Source organism: Bombus pyrosoma, linkage group LG11 (genome assembly GCF_014825855.1).
Source record: "Bombus pyrosoma isolate SC7728 linkage group LG11, ASM1482585v1, whole genome shotgun sequence".
Taxonomy (NCBI): Eukaryota; Metazoa; Arthropoda; class Insecta; order Hymenoptera; family Apidae; genus Bombus; species Bombus pyrosoma.
In genome coordinates this window covers 2,154,187-2,177,367 of record NC_057780.1, presented here as the reverse complement: position 1 = coordinate 2,177,367, position 23,181 = coordinate 2,154,187, and the positions used below count along the sequence as shown (strand labels likewise).

At 45.3% G+C, this 23,181-nt stretch overlaps 2 protein-coding genes across 9 annotated transcripts in view; one reads left to right on the top strand and one right to left on the bottom strand.

Moving 5' to 3' along the window:
• Positions 1-1,984: 1,984 nt before the first annotated feature.
• Positions 1,985-23,181, bottom strand: part of LOC122573035 (syntaxin-1A) — a 32,515-nt gene continuing 11,318 nt past the window's right edge. Inside the window, exons 5-10 of one of the 8 annotated variants that reach the window (XR_006318645.1) lie at positions 22,651-22,833; positions 22,470-22,543; positions 22,261-22,398; positions 19,815-19,925; positions 16,478-17,765; positions 10,875-16,377 (exon numbers count right to left, since the gene is read on the bottom strand). Coding sequence is in view for 5 of the 8 variants with exons in the window: in XM_043738923.1 (XP_043594858.1) it covers positions 19,034-19,702; positions 19,815-19,925; positions 22,261-22,398; positions 22,470-22,543; positions 22,651-22,833 (1,175 nt within the window). In the remaining 3 variants the exon portion in view is untranslated. The other 7 variants (XR_006318644.1, XM_043738925.1, XM_043738924.1 and 4 more) reach the window with 7 other exon arrangements.
• On the top strand, positions 7,751-9,612 carry LOC122573039. Its single transcript, XM_043738934.1, has 7 exons — positions 7,751-7,937; positions 8,141-8,400; positions 8,465-8,587; positions 8,650-8,705; positions 8,789-8,867; positions 8,984-9,112; positions 9,187-9,612. The coding sequence occupies exons 1-7, from the start codon at positions 7,766-7,768 to the stop codon at positions 9,391-9,393; spliced, it is 1,026 nt and encodes a 341-aa protein (XP_043594869.1). The 5' UTR covers positions 7,751-7,765; the 3' UTR covers positions 9,394-9,612.

Below are 23,181 nucleotides of genomic sequence, written 5' to 3'. Positions count from 1 at the left end.
AGGAAAGAATAGCAACACACCCAAACAGGCTGGCTGCGGAACGATCGACACAAGCATAGAAAGAAGACCAAAAAGGAAATACCCAGATGATCTCACAAAGGATATAACCTAACAAACACGAAGATGGTACTCCGCTGGGGTTAACCATCCACATGCTATTCAATCACATGTTACAACATTTTACCTAATGTCCCACTAGACAAATTGTAAAATTAAAAAAGCAAACAATAAAAAAAAATAAAACCCAGCAGGTCTCGCAAAGCACATAACCTAACAAACACGAAGATGGTACGCCGCTGGGGGTAACCATCCACATGCTATGTATATTTAAGCTATGATATTTTACCAAATGTCCCACTGGACAAATTGTAAAATTTCAATAAATAATAAAAAAAAAATCTACGCACAAGACCAATCTCGGAGAAACCTCTTCTCCGAACGACCACGTATTCGCCGCGTACGCACGTACGCACACGTGTCGCAGCGGAGAGCGCTAAAACGTCGCGACGTACGATTCCGGTCGGGCCGAAAGCGGCGCCCTTCGCGCAGTTTCTCACGCTCCACGGCTTTGATTCTCGTAAAGCGTCAACGGGACGTTGATAATTTAATCCGACGTGTCGCAACGCGCCGCGACCGCGTATACACTTACGCACGCACCTGTTGTGGCATTCACGGCCGGCGAGAATTATTTTCCGCACCAGATACGAAGCGAGATCGATCGCGGTTTCCTGCTCTCGTTCCCCTCTGTCTCAACGTTGCGACGCATCGAGAAACGAAATCGAGTCGAGTGCAAGGACGATGATGATCGTCGATCGATCGATCGAGCGCCACGTTAGCGTACGTTAACGATCGAAATTCCTTGGCGAATAATCGCGGGTCGATCGTTGAACGAAACGCATTTCAAGATGACCTTAGACTCGCGTCTCGACGTTTCAAGGTTGCTGCTGATCGATTTCAAGTTGAGTCAGGCGAAGTGCACTCGATGATCCTGAGGTAGATAGGTCGTGTGGCGGCACTCGACGGTAAACTTTCCAACGGTTTCTGTCCCGTGGCTCGTTACACAAAGACCCTGTTCCTGCGGACAAGATGATTGCCAGATATCGATACATTCTTACCGAATATTTTCAGCTAGTCTAAGGACCCGCTATAAATCTTAGGATTTATCTTAGCTAAGGTCCTCCAAAGGGACAACTTTGTTTTATCAGTCCCTAAGTCTACCACCTATTACGGGAACACGCGAGAAATCTGCTTTCTCTCACGTACGATGCTTTCCGCTAGCAACTTCCTCTCAAGGGCAGTTGCATCCTTTTCCAACGACCAACACAAAAATTAGCCGATAAACAACGACGTACATTTCCGAACCAAAGCTTTCCGAAACGAATCCGACGATGTCGCATCCTTAGACACAGCCCATCACAGTTTCCCTCCGCAGCATCATCGTGACGGAAAGTCAGTATTTTACATAGAGTCTTTGCATAGAGTCGTTCACAGAGAGTCGTAACACAACGGTCGTTACAATCGCACGGTCCGAGTCAATCAAAAATCCAAGTCTTTGGCATCTCGCGCAATCATCGTCCGAACTCCCGTCGCGTCAAAACACATCGACCAGTAGTCAAACTGTTTTTCTTTTTTTTTTATTTAATACTTTGCATTCACAATTTGTCCAATTTGGACATTTGGTAGAATTTTTTAGCTGTTTGATTATCATGTGGGTGGCTACCCCCAGCGGGGTACCATCTTCGTGTTCGTTAGATTATATCCTTTGTGAGATCTGCTGGGTGTTTCCTTTTCAGTCTTCTTTCTATGCTTGTTTTTTTTCATTATTTATTTAAATTTTACAATTTGTCCAGTGGGACATTTGGTAAAATATCATAAGCTTAAATATACATAGCATGTGGATGGTTACCCCCAGCGAGGTACCATCTTCGTGTTCGTTAGGTTATATCCTTTGTGAGATCTGCTGGGTGTTTCCTTTTCAGTCTTCTTTCTATACTCTGTTACATCTATTACCGAATTTGGACATTTCTTCTTTAACTGTAGGTATCTTAAGGTCGCGATGTATCGTTCCGCACGTTTGGTAACGTACCAAGATGCATCTATCAAGGATCTTAGAATTTTCGATTGGAATTATTCCCCATAGTTGGATCCCATAGGTTCAAACAGGTTTTAATGTGGCTTTATATAGCGTTGTTTTACTCTGCACGCTTAAGTTGGAACGTCTGTCGATGAGCCAGTAGAATTTTTTAAATTTTGATTCGAGTTATTTGAACTTACCTACGATGTATCGTTTCCATGTCCAGGTATCCAGAATCGTGTCCAGGTATCTGACCGAGCTAGAAGGATGCAACCACCAAGTTATTTTTCTCGGTATAACACGCGCCAAACGCAACGACGATCTTCGAGTTCTCGACGAACCGATTCGCTGATCCGTCTCGTTCGTCTTTTCGTCGTGGTCGAACGGTTCCTGCGAGTCGCAATACGAGTTACAGGATCCCGCAGAGGCTTATTACTCGAGCTCCCCTTGGCAAATGCTGAAATTGGCGATCGCGTCGCAACCACTGCCCATCTTTCGATCCAATTCCATCCCATTGCGCTTCTCTTTCCCGCAGATACGCGTTCCAGGACTGCGAGAACCGAACACCGGATGCAACATCGCTCCCGAAATTCCTAAATCGCAACTGGCATCTAAACGCGCTTTTGGTCGTTTCTATCCAATTTCGGACGCTAAACGAGATTGATCGTCCTCGTTTCTCGATTCGTTTCGCCTTCCATTCTCGTTCTTCTTTTCGTTCCAGCAACCTTCGAGTATCCTAAAATGTCGAAAGTAGTCCGATCGTAAGGTCGTCGTCGTCGTTATCTTTACGAGTTTCGCTTTAACTGCGTTTCGTCTTCTACGGACAGCGGCGATGTCCGTAAGAAAAAGGGAAAACGAAGGAAAAAGAAGCGGAGATAGCGCTTCTCTTCTTTAGCTTTTTTTCGTTTTAGGGTGGACGATAGACGTGTCACGTAAAATTAGAAGTTAGATTATGAAGACAGGATGGTTGAGTCGTAACCCAATTACTATCTTTATTTTTTATTGAATAACGCTGTTTACAGGAAGCGTGACTAATCTGATAGATGTTGACTGATCGTAGGTTTAGTTTTCTATCCTCGGGTGTTCTCGTGTCATTACGGAGGAAAGCTCGGTGTGGGTGTGTGTCCCTTTGAATTAACATCGCGGATTCGCTGTTCGCACTTTTCGTTAGGAAAAGTCAGGGTAACGACCCACGATGCCACTTGGTTATAGTCCCCGTTAATAAATGAAGATAGGAGGAGGAAGCCTCCTAGCAACGTGGCTAGTAGGTGATATCGTTTATGGGAAAAACCAGCTTTTTCGTTAGTTAAATAATGCGTTTTTCCCATTACGTAACTACCTGCTTTGCCTGTAATTTGTAGGGACGTGTAATAACCGAAGGACTGTTCCAAGTACCATCCATAAACCGATAACACTTGATAAACTAAAAGTTTAAGTTTATGGTGGGTCCTTGAAGTAATTGAAGACCTGCACACATCCGGTCTCTAATGTGGATTGACGTCACAGACGCTTGTACTTTTAACCCTTTCGCTACGGCAGTGTGCTCCGTCGGAGTGACGTCGCTGTACGGGCCACCGTGCCGCCGGAACAGTGCTACTGAACGGAGCACTGCGACGGAAAGCGTGCGCGTAGGTAAACTGGTGTTCGGACTTCATCTTCCGGTGCAACCTCGTCATTATCCGAATTCTTTAAATGTTATACAACAACATATTTGGAGATTTTGCAATTATTATCAATAAAGATATATTTAAAAATTAAAAATTACACTTTACAATAACAAATTAAAATTCTCAATAATCTCATTCACAGTGATATATTTCGAAGCAGGGGATGGCACACAATCCCACGTTACAGTTTTTACATTCATACGCAGTGCAAACATCACGGGACTCATGGTCAAGTGGTATCCCGCGGACGTCGTCTATAGGCGACGCCCGTCCACACAGGTCGTCACGCGGATGTCGCCTATATACGACGCTCGTAGCGAAAGGGTTAAAAAGTACAAAAGATACATCGACCATTGGACCATGCACCGATGGTGACGATGCGGAGCATGCGTTGTTCCGCTGTCCTAGGTGGATTTACGAGAGGACTGAATTTGAAAGCTACGTTGGCATGCCACTTACGGTGGAAAATTTGATAGAGCCGGTAACCAGGAAACGGGACAATTGGACCAGGTTCCAAGCGTTTTCCAGGAAAATTATGCAAGAAAGACGAGTGCAAGAGAGGATTGTGGAGAGGAGGAAAAGACAAGCTGGTAGACTGAATTGACAAGACTGTACTACTGAGGGGTACGCACTAAAGCTAACCCTGAATTAACGTCGAAAGGCGGTTCCGGGGTTGGTTCCTGTACCATAAGAGGAGCGGATAGAGGAGGGGTTTTTAGTGGGTATGGCGACACTCCTTCCGCCGAGTCCCACATACATACTCGGTTACTGGGTATGCGTAATAGCATTTTCCCCTCCTCGAGAGAGAAAAGAAAAACAGAAAAATAAAAAGAGTCAACGATAAAGGATAAGAGAAGGTAGGAACGCTTTAGCCTGTATGGTCACTCGAGACGTTGTTTGCATGGCAATTGATTCATGCGTTTAACTTTATCCCCGTGTCTCTCGATCGTGTGCCGAACCCTCGTTCGATAGACAGCTTTCGACTAAAGAGCACTCCGTTTTTTGATAGCGTGACAGCCGACGATAGCGCGATTGACAGCCACTCGACACCTTCTGCTCGATATCGTTGTCTTATCTCTTAGCAACCCTTTTCGTAGCTGATACACCGATCGAACGACGGGTCTTCGTTTAGGCTCCCGATTTTATTCCGGAGTCGCGTTCGTCGTCGTGGTCATCGTGGTCGAGCGACTGCTCCCGCGGGATCGCACGAGTCCGACCGAGAAGAGATTACGGCGGTCAATGGGAAAACGAATAAACTAGACTCGCTCCCTGGAGAATGACTTTTGTTGTCGTTGTCAGACGCCTGACATCAACTTTTATTACTGTGGCTCGATGTTTCAGCTAAAAACCGGCTCGTTGTTGTCGTTGAAACGTCGAGACGACCCGAACACCATGGGAGAGCATTTGTTTGATCGCGTTCCGGCTGCGCGGAAAATCGTTAGCCGACCTTTACGACGCAACGCGAGAACGGGTGACAACTAATTTTAGACTATGCCTTGGTGAACGGATCTTTGTCGCGGTCGTGACGGAGTAGTTGCAAACTACTCGTCGCATGGAACGCCACGTATAATCGAGTAATTAATAGAATTACAGGAAACAGGAAGGTTTGGTAACGTTAATAGCTGCTAACCGAACGTATCGAAGCAACTCCTCCTCTTTGCGCTTGATATAACTCGCCTAGAGCAAAACGCTTCGTCTTTCGAGTGACGATTCGAGAACGAACCGCGAAACGCTGCGTCGCACCACGAACGTTTGTAAGCTTTTAATCGTCATCTCGTGTGAGAAGGATCGCTTCAGCTATACCGGTCGAGCTACGCAATCAAATTATTTAAAAATTGCACAATTACGCAAATTATTATGCAAAAAGTTTCATACTTGCAAATCGAATTGAGAAACGCCGAATCGTTCAAAATTCTTGAAACGTCAAATCCTTTGCAACTCTCGTTAACGTAACGAAGGAGTCGAAGAAAATTGGTAAATATTAAGAGAATAAAATAGCAGAGAGATATTCCATAATTTTTGAAACACCTGGAAATATCACCCAAACCGGCTGGCTACGGAAACGATCAACACAAGCATAGAAAGAAGACTAAAAAGGAAACACCCACCTGATCTCACACAGGATATAACCTAAAAAACACGAAGATGATACCCCGCTGGGGGTAACCATCCACGTGCTATTCAATCACATGTTACAACATTTTACCTAATGTCCCACTGGACAAATTGTAAAATTAAAAACAAACAATAAAAAAAAAACCTGGAAATGTCATTCACTGAGAAATTCCAAGAGTAAAAGATTTCCTGTTCAAGCGAGAAAGTCGACTAAGACAGCGTCGATGATTAAAAAAGCAGAATCTCGATAGAAAATTGTTTTACCTACCGAGTCTTATAGAAAACGCTATACCTTGGATAATTTATTTATTCTTTCCTACAAATCCAGAAAAATTTGCGATCTAATAATGATATACATTTCTACCTATTAATAAATAATCCTTTATATTTCAAAAAATGATTTCCTTTTAGTTAAAGATGCGAGTATGCGAAATAAAAATGCAATCTTCAATATGTTTGTGTGACGGTACAATTGAGTATAACTTCATATAAGCGGTATGTTAATCCAGGGACGAGCGAGAAGATAATGAGCATGGAAAAATTTAATCAGAAGTACGTTTCAGAATCGGCTAAAGACGGTATAAACGTGACATTAAAGGACGTGACGAGACACGGTTGTATCTAAGGTTCCGAAATATCGAAAAATACCGGAGAAAGATAAAGTTATCATATCACAGACGAGATGCGGAATAGACGTGACATTTGTGACGTCTGTGTCGGTAGGCCGACGTCTTACTGTTTTACCGACATAATTACAAGGAATTTCCGTATTTATCGCTGCTCCGTATTTGACGCGAATCCTGTTATCGCCCCTGTATCACCTATACCAGTCGATCGAGGTACACTTATATTACTGGCAATTCAATAAAGAATAAATGCATCGATAGACTCCAGCTTTGTTTAAACGTCTCGCATCTCAGTTCAGTTGAAATATTAAGGATCGCAAATGACGAGAAGATTCGAATAAAGTTTCGCTCACTTAGCTAAATCAGTGCAAAACAATTTTTAATTTCATCAAGCGGAAACGGGCAATGTCGCGTGAAAACGCTCGCAAACGGAAGAAAACGCGAGAAAGCAGGTGTAAGATCACGTCAAATAAAAGTTATACATCTAGACAAGATACATCTTTCGTGTTCTTCTTAATGTTACTTCTTTTTTTATGACAAACGGTTTAAGGAAAACGATGAAGAAAAAAACTTGGGAATGATTGTAATTTTTTTTTTTTATTTGAAAATTGAAATTGTCTCGGTCATTTTATACCAATTAGAGTTAATATTTGGAAAAATATCGTCATATTTTTCAAAATTGTAGTTATTCTATCGATATATGTATAACAGATTCCGCACGAAATCACTGTTCCAATCAGTTGCAGAAGTATAGGATTCTATACTTCCTTTGCAAACTGTTCTATTCTATCATTTACGTGCAATTTTATAGGAGAATTTAATTTCAATTCAAACCACTACCATACTGAATCGATAACGTTGAATGCGATACGAAAATGGCATGGGGTGGTTAGGTGACCGCCCAAACCTTGCGACACGAGAAAGCACCGATTGTCATGACTACTCTATACTTACTCGTTGGTAACTTCAAAAATTAGCGTCTCTAGCAGTGATGTACTACTATATTATACGGTACAATATGTATGTACATATCATATCAGATCTATGTAAACTCTGTATAATATATGTATATTATTGACATACATTTATCATACTGTGCATATTTTTTCAATTTTCTGATTATATAATAACTTGCCTTCAGAAAAACATGTTTACGCTTTAAAATGTGACGAAATAGCATTAGAGGCTTCCGAGGAGTATTATATAAAGCAGGATTTGATTAAAATTTATTGACATGAAAAAAGATAAAAGAAGTTGCGAAATTGCTAAGCTCTCGTTGCTTAATGGCCGCGAGATGGCGATCGCATCGGACGACCGTCGATCGATACGTTGTCACTTGCCACCGCGTCATTCGCGTGAAAATGAAAACGGAGACTGTTTTACTTTTTTTGACGTGTTACTTTCTCGCGGGAAGCATCGCGGACTACCAATTCCTCAGGGACAATTACGTCGAAGGTAAGGGCACGAATGTCAAACCGATTCGAGCTACATCATATCGTGTATTCGTATTGTCTGTATTTCCCAGCTATATCAAACACGCGTATCCCGCCTTTCTTAACCTCCAACACTCGTTCCTTCCCGATCGTCGTCTCCTTTTTCAAGACCTGTCTCGAACGAACCGATAGGAAAGATTGTAATATTTGATCGAAACATTGCAGAAGATGCACAACAGTACGACGATTTCGACCGATTAACCTCGTTACGGAAGTACGCGTTTGACGATGACCGCGAGAGTCGTCGAAACATCGACGATGAATTGGAGAATTGGACTGGCCGATGGATGCCCGACAGGCCAAACGAGTTCACTCCATCTCCCAAAGAACTTACAAAAGTCGATCAGATAACGATTTCCGGATCCTCTCAATCCCTTCACGGAGTACCGATGGGATACCCGTCAAGAGACTGCGACGATGCCAAAGTACAATTTGCGTCTTTTGTTCTTTGATCGATTCTTTGACATTGATTCTTCTATTTCCTTTTAGACCAACTTGACCATGGATTGGGACGGTAATCCGATCAATTACACCTGCTACGACAACAAAATCATCCCGAATAGAAACACGATAGCGCTCAAGTACTGCGAACGCATTCCAAAGTATTACGTGGCAAGTATTTAATCGCAAGGGCGGCGGCAAAGACGCTAGGTAATCGACTCGAATGTTCACAGGCTACGCATAAATGCATGTACGAGGACATAGAATACGACGACGACGTTCCGCTGTTGTAAGTACGCTGTTGTGTTGTTTCGTTAACGAAAAACCAATTACGATCGTATACTCGTAATATTAGCTGTGCGCTATCTTCAGCGGACCGCACAGGCCACTCTGGCCCATCTACGGCGAATACAAATTTTTACCGAAGCAGAGGTGGCTGCATAATCTCGAGGTAAATACACCGTCCGGCGCATTTGATTGATTTGTTTCCTCTCTTTCCGTTACCCGTACCCGTTTGTAACCATTCTTTCGTTTCTTTTTGCTTTTATCTCTTGCCTCTGGCTTTAGCACGGAGCGGTCGTCGCATTGTACCATCCATGCGCCAATCCGATGGAGGTAAGGCGTTTGAAGAGTCTGGTCTCGAACTGTCTACGGCGACACGTGATCAGCCCGTACAACCTGCTAGACGAACGTCGTGTAAGTCCTTGCAATTGCTAGAATTACTCTGTTTCGAAAAAAATTGGACTAAACTCCAGATATCGATGTTTCAGCCATTCGTTTTGGTTACGTGGGGGTGTCGTCTGAGCATGTCTTACGTGAATGCTGAACTGGTGGTTGAATTCATTCGCGAGCACGCCCTTCGCGGGCCGGAGGAGGTCGCGAGGGACGGCGATTTCGCAGATAATCTGCTACATCCAGCTAAAATCGTGTCCGATCTGGATGATACAGTTTTGTGCCCGAACGCGCGTACAGTTTAACGCAATTGACATGGCGTATCCGTATCATACCTACGTGTACATACCAACACCTGAACGAACCTTTTACCACTTATTTATTAGCTGAGATTTCTTTTCCCTTCCGTCCAGCAGTTTCCCATCAACTTTCCAAACTCTCCTCTCCTTTTCTCCTTCGTTATTCGTCGTTTTATCGTGACAGCATATAACAGAAGAATCAATAAAGATAAAATCGAATCGAAAGGCAACGTTGAACTATTTTTTTTTTTCCTTTTTTTCCCTTTTTCGCCCGATCAACGGACCCCTTTTTCCTTTATTTCATTCGCTAACCGAAGTGACGCGCCGGCTGTATTGGCTGCAGGCGTCCGGCAACGAGGGCAAAGGAAACTAATAAATGGGACGCGCAACATTCACTCCCGTTACATATTCTTGTATATTGTTCATCTTTCGAGAGAGAAGATTTAAATACATTGAACATCGTGTCGGTTTTTAAAATCTCTTTGCGGACCTTTGTTATCTACAGACGTATAGTAACTTCACTGTAGTGCTGACTATAATCGTTATTCCTGCGGATACGTATCTTCGATGATATATAAAATTAGGGTAAGACAAGTAACGCTATCATATTTTGGTAATGTAAAATATACTACTCGTCTACTCAATAGTAAGTCGTTAACGTAAAAGAATATAATTGTACAGTAAACGCTTGGCTCTTTTTCTTTTTTGTTTTTGTTGTCGCTTCGGCAGATCAATAGATCGAAGATAACTCGCAGAACGCGACGGAAAATCGGCGAATCGGGAGTCAGAGAGGACGAAAATATCCCGAAAGGTCGAGACGAAACTGTTGTACGGTTATCGTGTCACGACGAAAAAAGACGAAGATTCGACGATTCGCCAATTTAACGCTCACGCGGAACACGGACTCGTCGTACCCTTTTTTCCCTTCGTCTCTTCATTTCTTTTATCTTTTTCTTGGAAACATCGGTAGCCTCTGTGTTGCAAAGCGAGCCAGACCTATAGGATATCTATAGGAGCTACGGTCTATAGTGCAGGAATGCGTATGGTATATTCGATACAGGCTCGCAGAGGCGTTCGTATTTTTGTGCAGGATCGGGCGATGCTGAAAGGGCACCACCACCCTCGCTCGATCGCGCGTCAGACTTTCGACAGCCCCGTTGTTGTTTAGTCCTAGACGATGCTGCAACGAGCTCTCTTCTCTCCATTGGGCGACAAGCGCGCACCTCGCCTCGCGTTTCTCTCCTTTTTTTCTTCTTCTTCTTCTTCTTCTGTCGTCAAACACAGCTAGTAAACGCGTTACGACGGTGGATCTCTTAAGATTATTGCCAACTTTGTACAGTGTCGATAATAATAATGGTAATAACAATAATATCGCATTAAAGATGGAAACGAAATAACCATCTATCTCGTTCTGTTCTCGTTTAACAGAGAGAGAGAGAGAAAGAGAAGTGAATGCATCAGTGCTCGCTCCACGTAAATACGACTCATAGGCGGAAAAAACACCGTTCATTTATTTAATAAGTAATCCTTAATACAGGTCTCTTTTTGTCTTTTTCTTTTTCTATTTTTTTGCCTTTTCATCGTCCTTGTAATTCTCTCGCCTAATAGAAGTGTGTCTACGATAAAAAGTATTTCCATACCATTGTTCAACGTGCTAAATTCTTCAAAGTATCTCTTTCGTGCATCGGTTTCTCTCTCGCATGCACGCATACGCACTCTTTCGCTCGAACTTTTCTTTCTTTTTTAAACATCGTTCGTTCGTTCGTTCGTTCGTTCGTTCGTTCGTTTGTCAGTACATTCGTCCGATCGCACGTTGCTTCTCTCTTTCTAAGCTTTTCCTCTCATTCTCTCTTTTCACAACCCTTTTTCCCAACTTTCTTACTTTCTTATTTCTTTGCTTTCGTTCGTTCGTTCGTACGTTCGCGCGCTCGCTCGTTCGTTCGTTCGTTCGTTCGCTCGCTCGTTCGTTCGTTCGTTCGTTCTTTCGTTCGCTCGTTCGTACGTACGTGCTTTCTATACTCCTTCCTCTCCCACTCTCTCATTCCCTAATTAGTTTTCTCGATAATGTAAATTTATTATAATAATCTCACTTTGCCGCGTGGCAGTCAAGAGACACGACCACGTAACCTCTCTTATCGTTATGATTTAACACCAACACCCCAATCACGATCGCTCTTTATTTTTGTTCGTTTGTTCTTTTGTCTGAAAACATTCGCAAACTTACGATTTACGCTCGAAAGTGGAATTGACACTCATAAGGTTATTGAAATAGTCTCTCGAAGAGTAATAATTGCACCGATGCGACACGACCAATGTACATTTCTCGATACTTTGTCGTGTTCGAGGTCTCTAAAGCGTTCCCTCTGCTTCGTCACAATTCCCATTTACCTGTCGTGCTTACTTCCTGATTGGCTCACGCTTTAGCCCATCTGTCGGTCTTGTCTTTCGTCAGTTCGCGTTGCTACGACGTTCATCGGATGCGAACGCGTTTCCCGTCTCGATCGCTTTATTTATTTATTTATTTATTTATTGGAAAACAGAAACGAGTACGTACAACGAAGATAGGAGGAAAGAAAAGGGATATAAATGAAAGAAAGACAGGTAGACAGACAGATGGACAGACGGACAGTACCGTTGCGCGAATTAAGATCAAAGATTGATTCGCACTCGTGAAATCTCTCCTCGTGAACGAAAGGAAATCAACGAAGCCACAGGTAATATATATATATATATATATATATGTATAACGTGTGAACGAGAAAATTCCTCTTTCCTAGTTTTTCTTTTTAGGCCAAAATACGTATTCTATGCGCATACCGACCGTCGAGATTACCGACGATACGTACGCTTATTACAAATTATACATACAAATCTATCGTGGCCGGGAAAACTTATTCGATGGTACGAAAGTAAGTGTGATTCTTCAATTCCTATCGCTACACACGAGCGCGCACGCGTCTGAGAAAAACGCTAACGACAAGATATTTACGAGATTTAAAGCTAGTCGAACAAAAGGTGAACGACCTGTCTCCAAATCGCGGAGGCTGATTATATACAAAAATGATGCGCACAGGGGAGAGGGAGTTTGCGACGATCTCTCGTCTCGGTGCGGATACGCGATACGCGATCGATCGCATTGAGGCCGATAACGTGTTCACGATTGTTCCTGTATATCGTAGATCGGCATCGAACCAACACCGAGAGAGGATCGACGATTATCGACCAAAATCAATCAACCGTGTTCGTCGAAGCGATCACCACGATCACTCGGTGCACGCGATTCGATTCGATTTCAAAATGCGAAGCAACCAAGTTTGGAGGAGGGGTGGTGTCTATCGAGTAGACGGACCGCCGCCGATTATCGTTCCTTTTCTTTCCTTTCCACCGACAACACACGTACGCGAAAGCGAAAGAAATTTTTCTTCTTGAGATCCTCCTCCACCTGCTTCTCCGCCGCCGACGACGACGACGGCGACGACGACGACGTTGACGTTGACGTTGACGTTGACCGCGAGTGCGACCGCGACCACAACAACAAAATACCATCCGGTCCGATTCGAACAACCAGGCATATCGATCGACTCGTCACAGAGGGATTTTCCGCGTTTTCTTTTACTTATTCCTTAATCGTATTCAACGATTAAATAATAGATCGTGGCAACGTAGCTACCTAAACTAACAATCAGTATGCTTCTGTACAATGCAAAGTGATTTGAAATATCGTTAATTATCGTTATCATTATCATTATGATCGTGTCGTACGTTCCCCTCCTTTCACCATGTATATTTGCCACGTTTTTATTATTATCGTAGCATCGTATCGCCGTCTTCATCGCATTATCGCGTTCTACTACTTTTAATATCGTTGCTACAGCAACGTGGCCTGTGTGTAGCGTAACCATTTTTTACCTCTGTTTCGCCTCTTTCTTATATCATTCTCAAACATTAACCCATAATCTTTGAAACTCATGTACCTCAACGTTCATATAATATAATCAACAAAACATTAACACGAACGTCGCCCATTTCTTGCCCGAAAAGCAATTATCAGACGACAGTTTACACGAGCAACAGGCGTCGCGAATAATAAATTATCATCGTTAATATATTACTCTTTTCGACTGTGCCGACTACCTATTTATATATACATGTAATATGTTTTTATTTTTTCTGTGTGAACGCGTGTTACAGCGTTTCATGTAGGTGTGCGAGTATGTGTATGTGTATGTGTGTGTGTGTATATATGTTACTGCGTGACTCGTGTCTCTCACGCTCATAATCGCGAGCTACGGTATACGCACGCGCGTGCGTGCGTGTGTGCGTGCGTGTGTGTGTCTGTATTCTCTCTGTGTGTATATGCGTACGAGTGTTTTGTGTGTATATATATACATATATATACACATATAGCAATAAATATGTATACACTTTGTGTAGATACGATACATCGGTATGATCCAGATTTTATCGTCGACGATTGTATTAGCGTTAATTAGTTTCCCGTAACACCTATATCTTATTATTGCTGCAACTTTATAGATCTCCTCTTCTCTCCTCATCGCGTGTTCCTCGTCTCTGCGTCCATTTCCCTGCGCCCTTCAACAGCATCTTGTTCCTTGCGCTGTGTGACCGACCGCCTCAAGAACGACGCACGCTTCTCGCGAGAAGCTCTTCTCGATGTTCAACCGATATTCGCTTCTCGACCAATCATTCGCGAAACCGAAATCCAACTAAACCGGACAAAGTTCGACGAAACGAAATCGAAAGGAATGTTCCAGTCTTTGTCGTCGTAATAGTCCTGGTCGTAGTCGTAGTACCGTCGTTATTGTCGTTGAATCGGACATTGGCCGATTATTTCGCAGTACTCGACAACGTACTCAGTATCCACGAGCTGAACTGAAAAAACAAAACACCAGGCTCTCGTGCGTGTGTTTGTGTATGTGTATGTGTGTGTGTGTATGTGTAATCGAGAGAGAAAAGTCGCGAAACTCGGCAAAGATCGAAAGAGTTGCGACCTCTCGCGAAGGGAAGCAAAGCGATTACGCCGATCGGTCGATCGAACCCAATACCCTAATGGCGTTTCGTGCAACACGAAGTCAATGACGTTCCACTATTCGACTCGTCGTTCTCGATTAACCGGTCTCGACTTGCATCGACCAGTCGATGATGACGCCACGTCGAAAGCGAGAAACAAACTACTTAGGTGTATACGTATTTCGTCGAACGAAAGCTATCCTAACGTTGCGACGCGCTTGGAAATTCGTCCTTTGCGCTCTCGCGTGATCTAGCTACATATACGGTTTTGTTTTCTTCTCTCTTTCTTTTTTCCTTTTGTAAACAGAGTTCTCCGTCTTTGCCACAATGATGCGTCTCGCCATACTGTTCCTTGTCTCGCCGTTTCTTATCGTTCGGAGAATACGAGGATTCTCTCTCGGTTCGTCCACGTACTAGCCACTATCGTTGACGATCATATCTCGACGCGATATACAACAGCAGCTGGCTGCTGCTCGGTTCGATCGAAGACAGTTACGGCGATGTTAGAAGCAGCGAGAGGGGGAAGGCTCGTTAGAAATCTACACGCTTCGAATAGTACATGATATGTGGCGAGTGATCGTGTATGCGTGATGCGCGTCTCCAAAAACTATCGCGCGACTATGCTCGAAAGCGTTCGAAACATTCGAGAGGTTCGTAAAGAACTAATTTCCAAGCTCGGTTAAAAATCACAGTCAAAAGAATGCACTTCGGTAGGTAGTCGGTTTAATTGGACACGGCTACCAGAGCCGGCGCACCACGCCGAAAATGGCGTGAAAAACGAGAGGGTTACTCGGTAGCCTCGCGCGACGCCTCGCGTTACAGAAAAACTCCATTGGGTGTTAGGCTTGGCTCGGAACGAGATACATCGATACGACCTATTCTCGCAGGCAGCCACCCGCGAGAGCACCGCTCTTATTTTCTTTCCGCTCGTACTTACGTGGGCCCGGTTAGCCTCGAGTAAAATCGATCGCGTACGAGCGAAAGTGAACGACCGTTCGTCGCTCGACTCCGACGTTACATCACGCGTGTCATCCTCGTGTCTCGTTGATCGTCGGCCGTGCAATCGGCCAATAATCGCGATAGGCACACCGTGATCGCTCGAGAGAGATCGACGAAGGACTCGCTGCTCCGCCGCTTGCTCGTTGACGTACAGCAATACGTCGTCCGTGCATTTTATCGTTTCTCGCGTGTACGCGTTTCTGGCTGTCGGTATTTCCTATTCGCTATTTCCTACTCGCTACTTGCTATTTACCGCAATTGAGAAATGACCGATCGCGTACGAAAGGGGAGGTTGGAAAAAGGGGTAAAGACGAGGTTGAGATCTAGCGAAAACCGAGCCTACCAAGACAAATCTGGCGCTGTTAAGTTTTACGCTTGCTTCGTGATAGAAAGTGGAACGAAGCGAGGCTAGCGGCGAAACTATCCGCGCGCGTATCGAGTCTGTCGATGGAAGCGCGTGAAAACGGAAAGAAACTAAGGAGGACGGCGATTCGGTCAACGATGGCGAAGCTAAGGCGACAAACGACGATCGCGCAAACAAACAACGACGACGGCGATTCTTCGTTCTATCAGCTATCGCTTCCTCGTTTCCGTTCTCGTTCTTAATTCGTGTCTACGTCCGTTCTTTGCTCCCCTTCCTCTTCTTTCCTCCTTCCTGACGATGAAGAAGTTGGACGCGTATACGTTGACGCGTAAGCGTGACAGAAGGCAAAATACAGCGACGATCCGTAGGACGAGGAGCGGCACGCGCGGACAAAAGGCCTGTCGACAACATCGCGATCGAGCCACTGTCGTCGCTGTTGCTGTTGCCGTTGACAATGGCCAAGTTCCAGTCGACGACGACCGTGCGACTTGGAACGGGCGAGGTGTCCAATGTTGTTTCGGGCCGATTTGTCTGGACTCGGACGTTGCCGACGTTTCGCGCGGTGACGAACGCGACGGCAACCTCTTCGGATTTGTCTGCAAAAGAGAAAAACAGAGGAGGATCAATGGAAAACGCGTGTCGTTCTCGCCGATTTCGTTCGTATACGTGGACCAAAAGATTGAACGGGGACGGTACCTGGGTGCGGCGTTTACAGCCCAAAATATCCACCGATGGTGGTAGTCAGAACGACGGCGAGTATAGCAAGGCAGATCATGATCATGATCTTCTTCTGCGCTCGGCATCAATGCATCGGCAAAAACATAATGATCGATTATCAACACGGTACGCAATTTAGCGGTTCGTACCTATCGTAACTACTCTGTGATCTCCTCGCTGGTATATGCTACACGCCACGTTGCATCACGCCTCCCTTCTTTCTTCTCTTTACGCGTACACAACACCCACGCAAACATCGTATTCGATCTTCTTTTTAAATCGCACGTGTTTCGCATGCCTCTCTGCGTGTGTCACTGACCACTTGCTGGCAAACTGTTCGCGTGCTCTTGGATCCTTGCAAATCTCGTCGGATCGTCGGATCGTGTCGCATCAAACGAATCCTAGATTCGCGCGTTCGCTTCTCTCTTTTCGTTTCTTTTATTTTCCTCTCTTTTCGCATCGCTGTATAGACACGACACGCGTTCAGATACGAGAAAAAACGCAAATTTCTGCTTAACGAGATCGCCCGCCCTAAATATCCTCCGTTACATCTACTACCTCTTTCGTACAAATCGCCTACTTATTAACGGATCGTGCGGAATTAACTGAAAATTCGTTTCGCGCGATTGCTGGATCGCTCGATCGGTCGGGACGTCTGGTTTCGTCATCGACCTCCGTGTACCTTCGACGAGCCACGGCAACGCGTGCTACGCGACCACTTTTATACGCGACGACAACGTACGTAGCTGGAAATACACAAATTTCATAATAATTCTGGACACGGTTACGAGAAAATCGGGGAAGACGTTTAAAACGGCGTCGCACACGACCGCTCACTTAGCATCGACCGCCGCACGCGATTCTCCAGCAAACGAATCCGAATACGGGGAGAACTCGTGCGAGTATTTCTAAATCGTCGGACAGCGTTCGGCGTGTTCGCTTTCTCGAAACGTGTGACGCGTGTACGCGAAAACGCCGCAGCTGTTGCTACAGTTCGCGACCTTTTTCTGCGAGCTGGCTGGGTGTGTATGCGTGCCCTGCCATTCAACGAAAACATTGTCTTTCCTCTCTTTTTTGTCTTTTTTTTTCTTTTCTTTTTTTTTCTTTTTTTTTTTACTTTTCTTTCATGGTCCACTTTCGTGTTCGCTTTCGTACCGCTTCACTGAAATCCTCGTATCGTCGATCTATCTTCTTACAACGCATATACCAGAATGATTATGAGAATGATGATCGCTATTGTCAGGCAAATTACGATGAACATCAATTTCTGCGAACAAAATACAACATTGCTGTCACTCGATGAACGCTGAAAGCGCATCCAAGAACAGAGCCGCGAAAGAGAATTCTCGGTTGAGAAGTTGGAGCTCGGGCCAATGCTCGAGATGCCGATACGATCGCCACAGAGGACGTGCGACCAACTCGCTAAACGACGAGGAAGAATCGCGTGAGTTCGATTCGAGGCACTCGAATCGCCGACTCGCTGCCCTCTTCTTTCCTCTCTCGAGCTATCGCAGTGGCTCTGCTCTCTCTCTTACTTTAGAACGTCGCGCGCACCGATTCTACACGACCTTACGAGAGAGATTACGAGGACGAGTCGGCGATCAGAGTGCGAATAGAAAAGATTGGCGCGTTAGTGAGACGAGCGGTTGTGGGTTAACGAGGGTTATTGCGTTACGAACAACAAACAAGTTTCGTTTTTAGGTGTTAGAGACCGGAGCCAGGGGAAACAAGAGCTCGGAGGAAAAATAGCGAAGCTGGTTCCACTTGCCAAGAACGAGGCGCCTGCGTTCGCGCGTTAGAAAGAACCTGCTGCTTCAACGACAGCGTTTAGAAACGCGGCAAATCCGAAATCCTCCGGCGAATTCCGAAATCCTTCGACGAACGTGTACTCGTTTCTTGTCATCGTCATCGTCATCTATTTCTTTATACGTAATTACGTGCGTCGCTGACCAACCGCTCCGTTTACCACGAGTATAATAATATTCTCTAGCTGCGCTTCTTTCGTCTCTTCGCTTGTTTCCTCGCGCGCCTATTATCGTGGCTGTTCGATCGGCGCTCTTCCTCTGTTCTTGGCGTCGTATCGAAGCGTCGGTCAAGCGTCGCACACGCGTTCCGAAATCCCCGAGTAACCGCATCGTGTCCCATTACCCAATTCCTAGCGCGCGTTTCTCCGATACTTTAGCTCGGTACGCTCCCTATTATTATGGCGATTAATATCACGACCGATATTAAGACGCAGATTACGATGAAGATCATTTTCTGTGGACAGAAAAAAAAAAGGTACGATTCGTGTGAGAAACCGGCGAAACAGCGACGAACGAATCCGTCGAAGCGCGGGCAAAGGTGCAGAAATCACCAGAGGAGTAGGGAAACGTTGCGCCGTGTCGTTTCCACGGTTCGATGAGAAAGCGGCAGACGCATCGGTTCTTGCACACTTAACAAGGAGAACACGAAGGAGAAGAAGACAGGCAAGGCAAGCAGACAGAGATCGAGATCGAGATCGCGACCGATAATACTGGACGAAAGAAGAGATTATTAAGGTGGTCTGAATCGAGAGGAAGGGGAGAACGTAAAGAGAGGAAAAGATAGGTGAAACGCGCGTTTCTGCGCGAACTGTTGCGTCAGCGTTGATTCTAAAGATGGAGGTTTGCGACTGTTCGCAAGCAAGAAGAGAAGCGGCCGATGACGTACCTTTACGTTGCACATGCTGTTGATACGTTTATCTACGCCGGCGTCAGCTCTGCGCTCGAACGTATTGCACGACACACGACATACGACATCGAAAAGTCGAAAGAAAGCAAAGCGAAAGAGAGAGAGAGAACGTACGTAGATAGAGAAAGAAACTCGTACACGACACACGATCCGTTGCCACCGCTTTCGAAAAGGGGCTCGCAAAGCCAGCGAGCGATTAACGCGTACGATGATCCGCGTCGCGCGAGGCAAAAACTGAACGAGTGGCTTCGGATGTCGACGAAAGGAGTCGTCGTCGTTGTCGTCATCGTCGGTGAAATACGGATACGACCGAGGAGAAAGAAGAAAGAGAAAAAAGGAGAAACAGAGGTATAATAGGAAGGCAAGAAAGAAAGAGAGAGAGAGAGAGAACGAAGAAATCGCGAGATATCGAGAGAAAGATATGCGTCGACTGGTTGCTGTCGTCTCGTGTTTTGGCCACGAAATCCTCGGGGCCTCTTCCCCTCGTTCCTCCTATAACGAAGTATCGATGATCGCCGCTGGATAATTATCGCTTCTATCGATCGTGCTTTTCTATCGAGAGCGATCCGGCGGCGATCAACCGTTATCCATTCGATTCGTTTACCTTACGAGCTTTGCTTCGATACTCCTCGGCCTTGATCAGCTCCTCCCAGGCTTGGCCAACGTGGTCGCCGGTTTGATCCACGAGGTATTCAATGCGGTCCACTAACTCACCCTGACGTGCCGTACCAGGGATAGGACGGATGGGACCGATGAGAGCGAACAACGGGAAGAGACGGTGAGGATCGGAGGACGGCGATCGGGACCTCGGGAACGAGAACGAACGGAATCGAAAAGGAATCGCAACGGTAACCGGGGTGGATCGCCTCCAACAAGGATGTACCCAAAAAGTTAATCGTTATGCTTCGTCGCACGCGTGTTCATGTGCGTTTACACGTATACGTGCACGAACGTAATCGGATCCGACGACGGGCGTACGTATACGCGTAAGCAGCGTGCACAGATAGAGGTAAACACACCATGAGCGAAGCCACACACCGCGGTACGCCATACACCGCACACGTCGCAGCGTATCGGCAGCGCCATCACCCCGCGGGTCAGAAACAGCCGCGACGCCAGCCCAAACAATGATTCACGCGTGTACACGTTGTGTTTTCACGTATGACCGATAGGTGTACACGCGCGTGTACGCGCAAATCCAATCGTGAACAAGAGTTAGACGGTTAGAGAGCACAGATTAGTACGTGAGATTTTAGTAGTACAAATAAGAGCCACATTTAGCACACTCATTTTCAGTAGGACAGAGCGACACAAGTAGAGAGACACAGAGAGGCACGCACACACACACATATATATATACACGCGCGCGCGCACATAGAAAAGGTAGAAAAAACAGTCAAAGTGGGTAAAGGACGCGTAATACATACATCGTAATAACACAGATGCACATCGAACGTAAGAACGCACACAGGTGTAAGTATGCGCGCGAGCGTCGTTTCGATTGTACAAAATGTGGTGACGGAAACGACAGAGAAAGCGTCGTCGTTATTTGATGTCGTGTCATTGTAGTAGCAATAATAGCAGTAATAGTAGTAATAATGGTAATAGTAGTGGTAGTAATAGTAGTGGTAGTAGTAGTAAGCATACGCGTAAAGGCGCACCAGATAAACCAAAAAGCGTAAAAGGTTTCGCATAGTAGCGTAAAAATGTGTACAGGATGAAAGAGAACCGCGAATACATGGATGAACGCGACGAAGTAAGAGTGTGGATAGGCAGAGGAAGGGACAAAGGTTGAGAGATTTGTCGTGAATGACAGAGAGGGGGGGAGGCAGAGGATCAAAGGAGAAAACAAAAAGTGACCAATTAGACGCGAACGAAAGATCGATGGTTTGAGATCTGGGGAGGACTCACCCGTCGAGCTTTGCTTTGATACTTGAGCGCTTTTTTGGTGTCCTGCGTAGCCGTCTGCACGTAGTCCACCGCGTGTTCCACGTGGTATTCTATGCGATCTATCATCTCGCCCTAAAGTAGGTGCGTGGCGCGAATCCACACAGCATAACAGGGGAAGAGAGAGAGAGCGATGTTAGTTGTATAGTCGGTTACAAGCCGAGTAACGATTAAGATCAAGAATTTTCTCATGCACCGCTACACACGGAACAGGGAAAACGACGAGAAAGAAAAAGAGAGAGAGAGAGAGAGAACCATAGCCACGACGATAATAAAAAAAATGAAGTCACGAAGACGAGTCGAGCTAGAGTTGTCCGAAACTTGCTAATTACATTTCTCTTCTTGATAAAAAAAAAAAAAAAAAAAAGAAAAGATAAAAGGTTTGACGTTAATATCGTCGTGTTAATATCGATAATATCGTTATTACTGTTATTCATTTAGTTGCTCGCCGGTATAGCATGCATCTTTAATTTACCAACAACGGCCATTGACCTATTCTTCCTCGTTAGCCGTCGCGGTCAAGAAAACTCGCGAGAAAGCTCCGTCAATGGCCGCCGCGTTAGCGAACTCGACAAACACCAAAAAACGAGATCAAAGCGAATAGCCGATGTGTCTGGCAAAGAAGAAGCTGACCGCGAAAGAAAAGTTACATGGTTCGCGCTACGCCCCTCTTAAAATTCATCCTTTTCTCCGTCTCCCGAGTACTTCCGTGTGCTTCGTTAAACTTTGCCATCCGTACGTTATACTTACCTCTAACGCAAACGAGTGCGATTTTAAATAACAAAACGACGATAAATATAGAATTCTCGGTATCGCGTGAGCGTATCGAAGGAACGTCAACGAACGATCGAAATAAATAAACAAACGTAGCGGTGACGTGCAGAAGTAGCAGCTGACAAAAATACTATGCAAATACCGAGGCTCTCTGTTTCTCTACGCTCATAGACTATGGCGCGAAAAGATAAGAGGAAACATTTTTCGAAACAAAAATGGATGCAATATAATAACGAATAACCGAAAAGACAAACTGTGGAAAGCAAAGTCGGAGGGTGAACTGGGGGACGATTAAACACAACTACGACGTTACACGTCGCGGACCTTACCTGACTTTCTACCAACATCGCCATGTCCATGAACATATCGTGAAGTTCCCTGATCGAATTTTCTAGTTTAATGATGTCGGCATGACGCGCCTCGATATCGGCGAGCGTCTGTTTCGCTTGTTGCGTTTCCATGATAATCTGCGAGAAACGCGTCTCGATACAGCACCATGTTTTCGATCCATGTAGAAACGAAGAAACGAAACGCTTACCCCCTGCGTGAACACCGCCGGATTTCCTTGTTCCAGCATTTCCTCCAGTTCCTCGTTGGTGGTCGTCCTACCGGCTAAAAGTAGAAACCGATGGTCGTTTAAACTCTAACATAAGGCGTAACACGCGGTCATCTACGTGCTCTTATACGATATACAGGTACAGGCAATGATCCTCGCTTACTGATTTCCAGCTGTCGTTGTATCCTTCCCTTACACCGTTCTCTGTAATCGGTTTGCGTTCGATTATACTCCGTCATCACTTCGACGAACTTCCTCGAAAGCGTCGAATGCTGTGTCTTGCGTATCCTCAAATCCGCCGAAGATTTGTTCGTGTGCTCTTCTTGCTCGATATTTTGTTCTATCACTGTCCACATGGGAAACGTAATATCAAAACAGAGTCGGCCAGCGGACACCGTCCAAACCATACACATACAACATGCTTGTCTTCTCGAAACGCGACTACTTTTTATTTATAGCGAGCAGAGGTGCCCGTGGCTTTCACCAATACCTCCGCGTGCAATCTGCGCGTGAAGATTTACACACGCGCGTTCATTCAGGCCGAGGAACGATGTTGGCGCGTCCAGAGACAAAAGCCACGCGTACCTCTGTTAACACTATAAATACACCCCCAAATCAGGGCAAGACATAGTCAAGAATCATCGAGCGTTCGATCGGTTATTCGCAACGCACGGTCGATTTAACTACGGCCATC

What these genes read in the sequence shown, in the direction of transcription:
- LOC122573039 (XM_043738934.1), top strand. Translation starts at nt 7,766, where the DNA reads ATGGCCGCGAGATGGCGATCGCATCGGACGACCGTCGATCGATACGTT. An exon ending in CAGGGACAATTACGTCGAAG is followed by an intron (nt 7,938 to 8,140) that starts GTAAGGGCACGA and finishes GAAACATTGCAG; the next exon opens with AAGATGCACAACAGTACGAC. An exon ending in GACGACGACGTTCCGCTGTT is followed by an intron (nt 8,706 to 8,788) that starts GTAAGTACGCTG and finishes CGCTATCTTCAG; the next exon opens with CGGACCGCACAGGCCACTCT.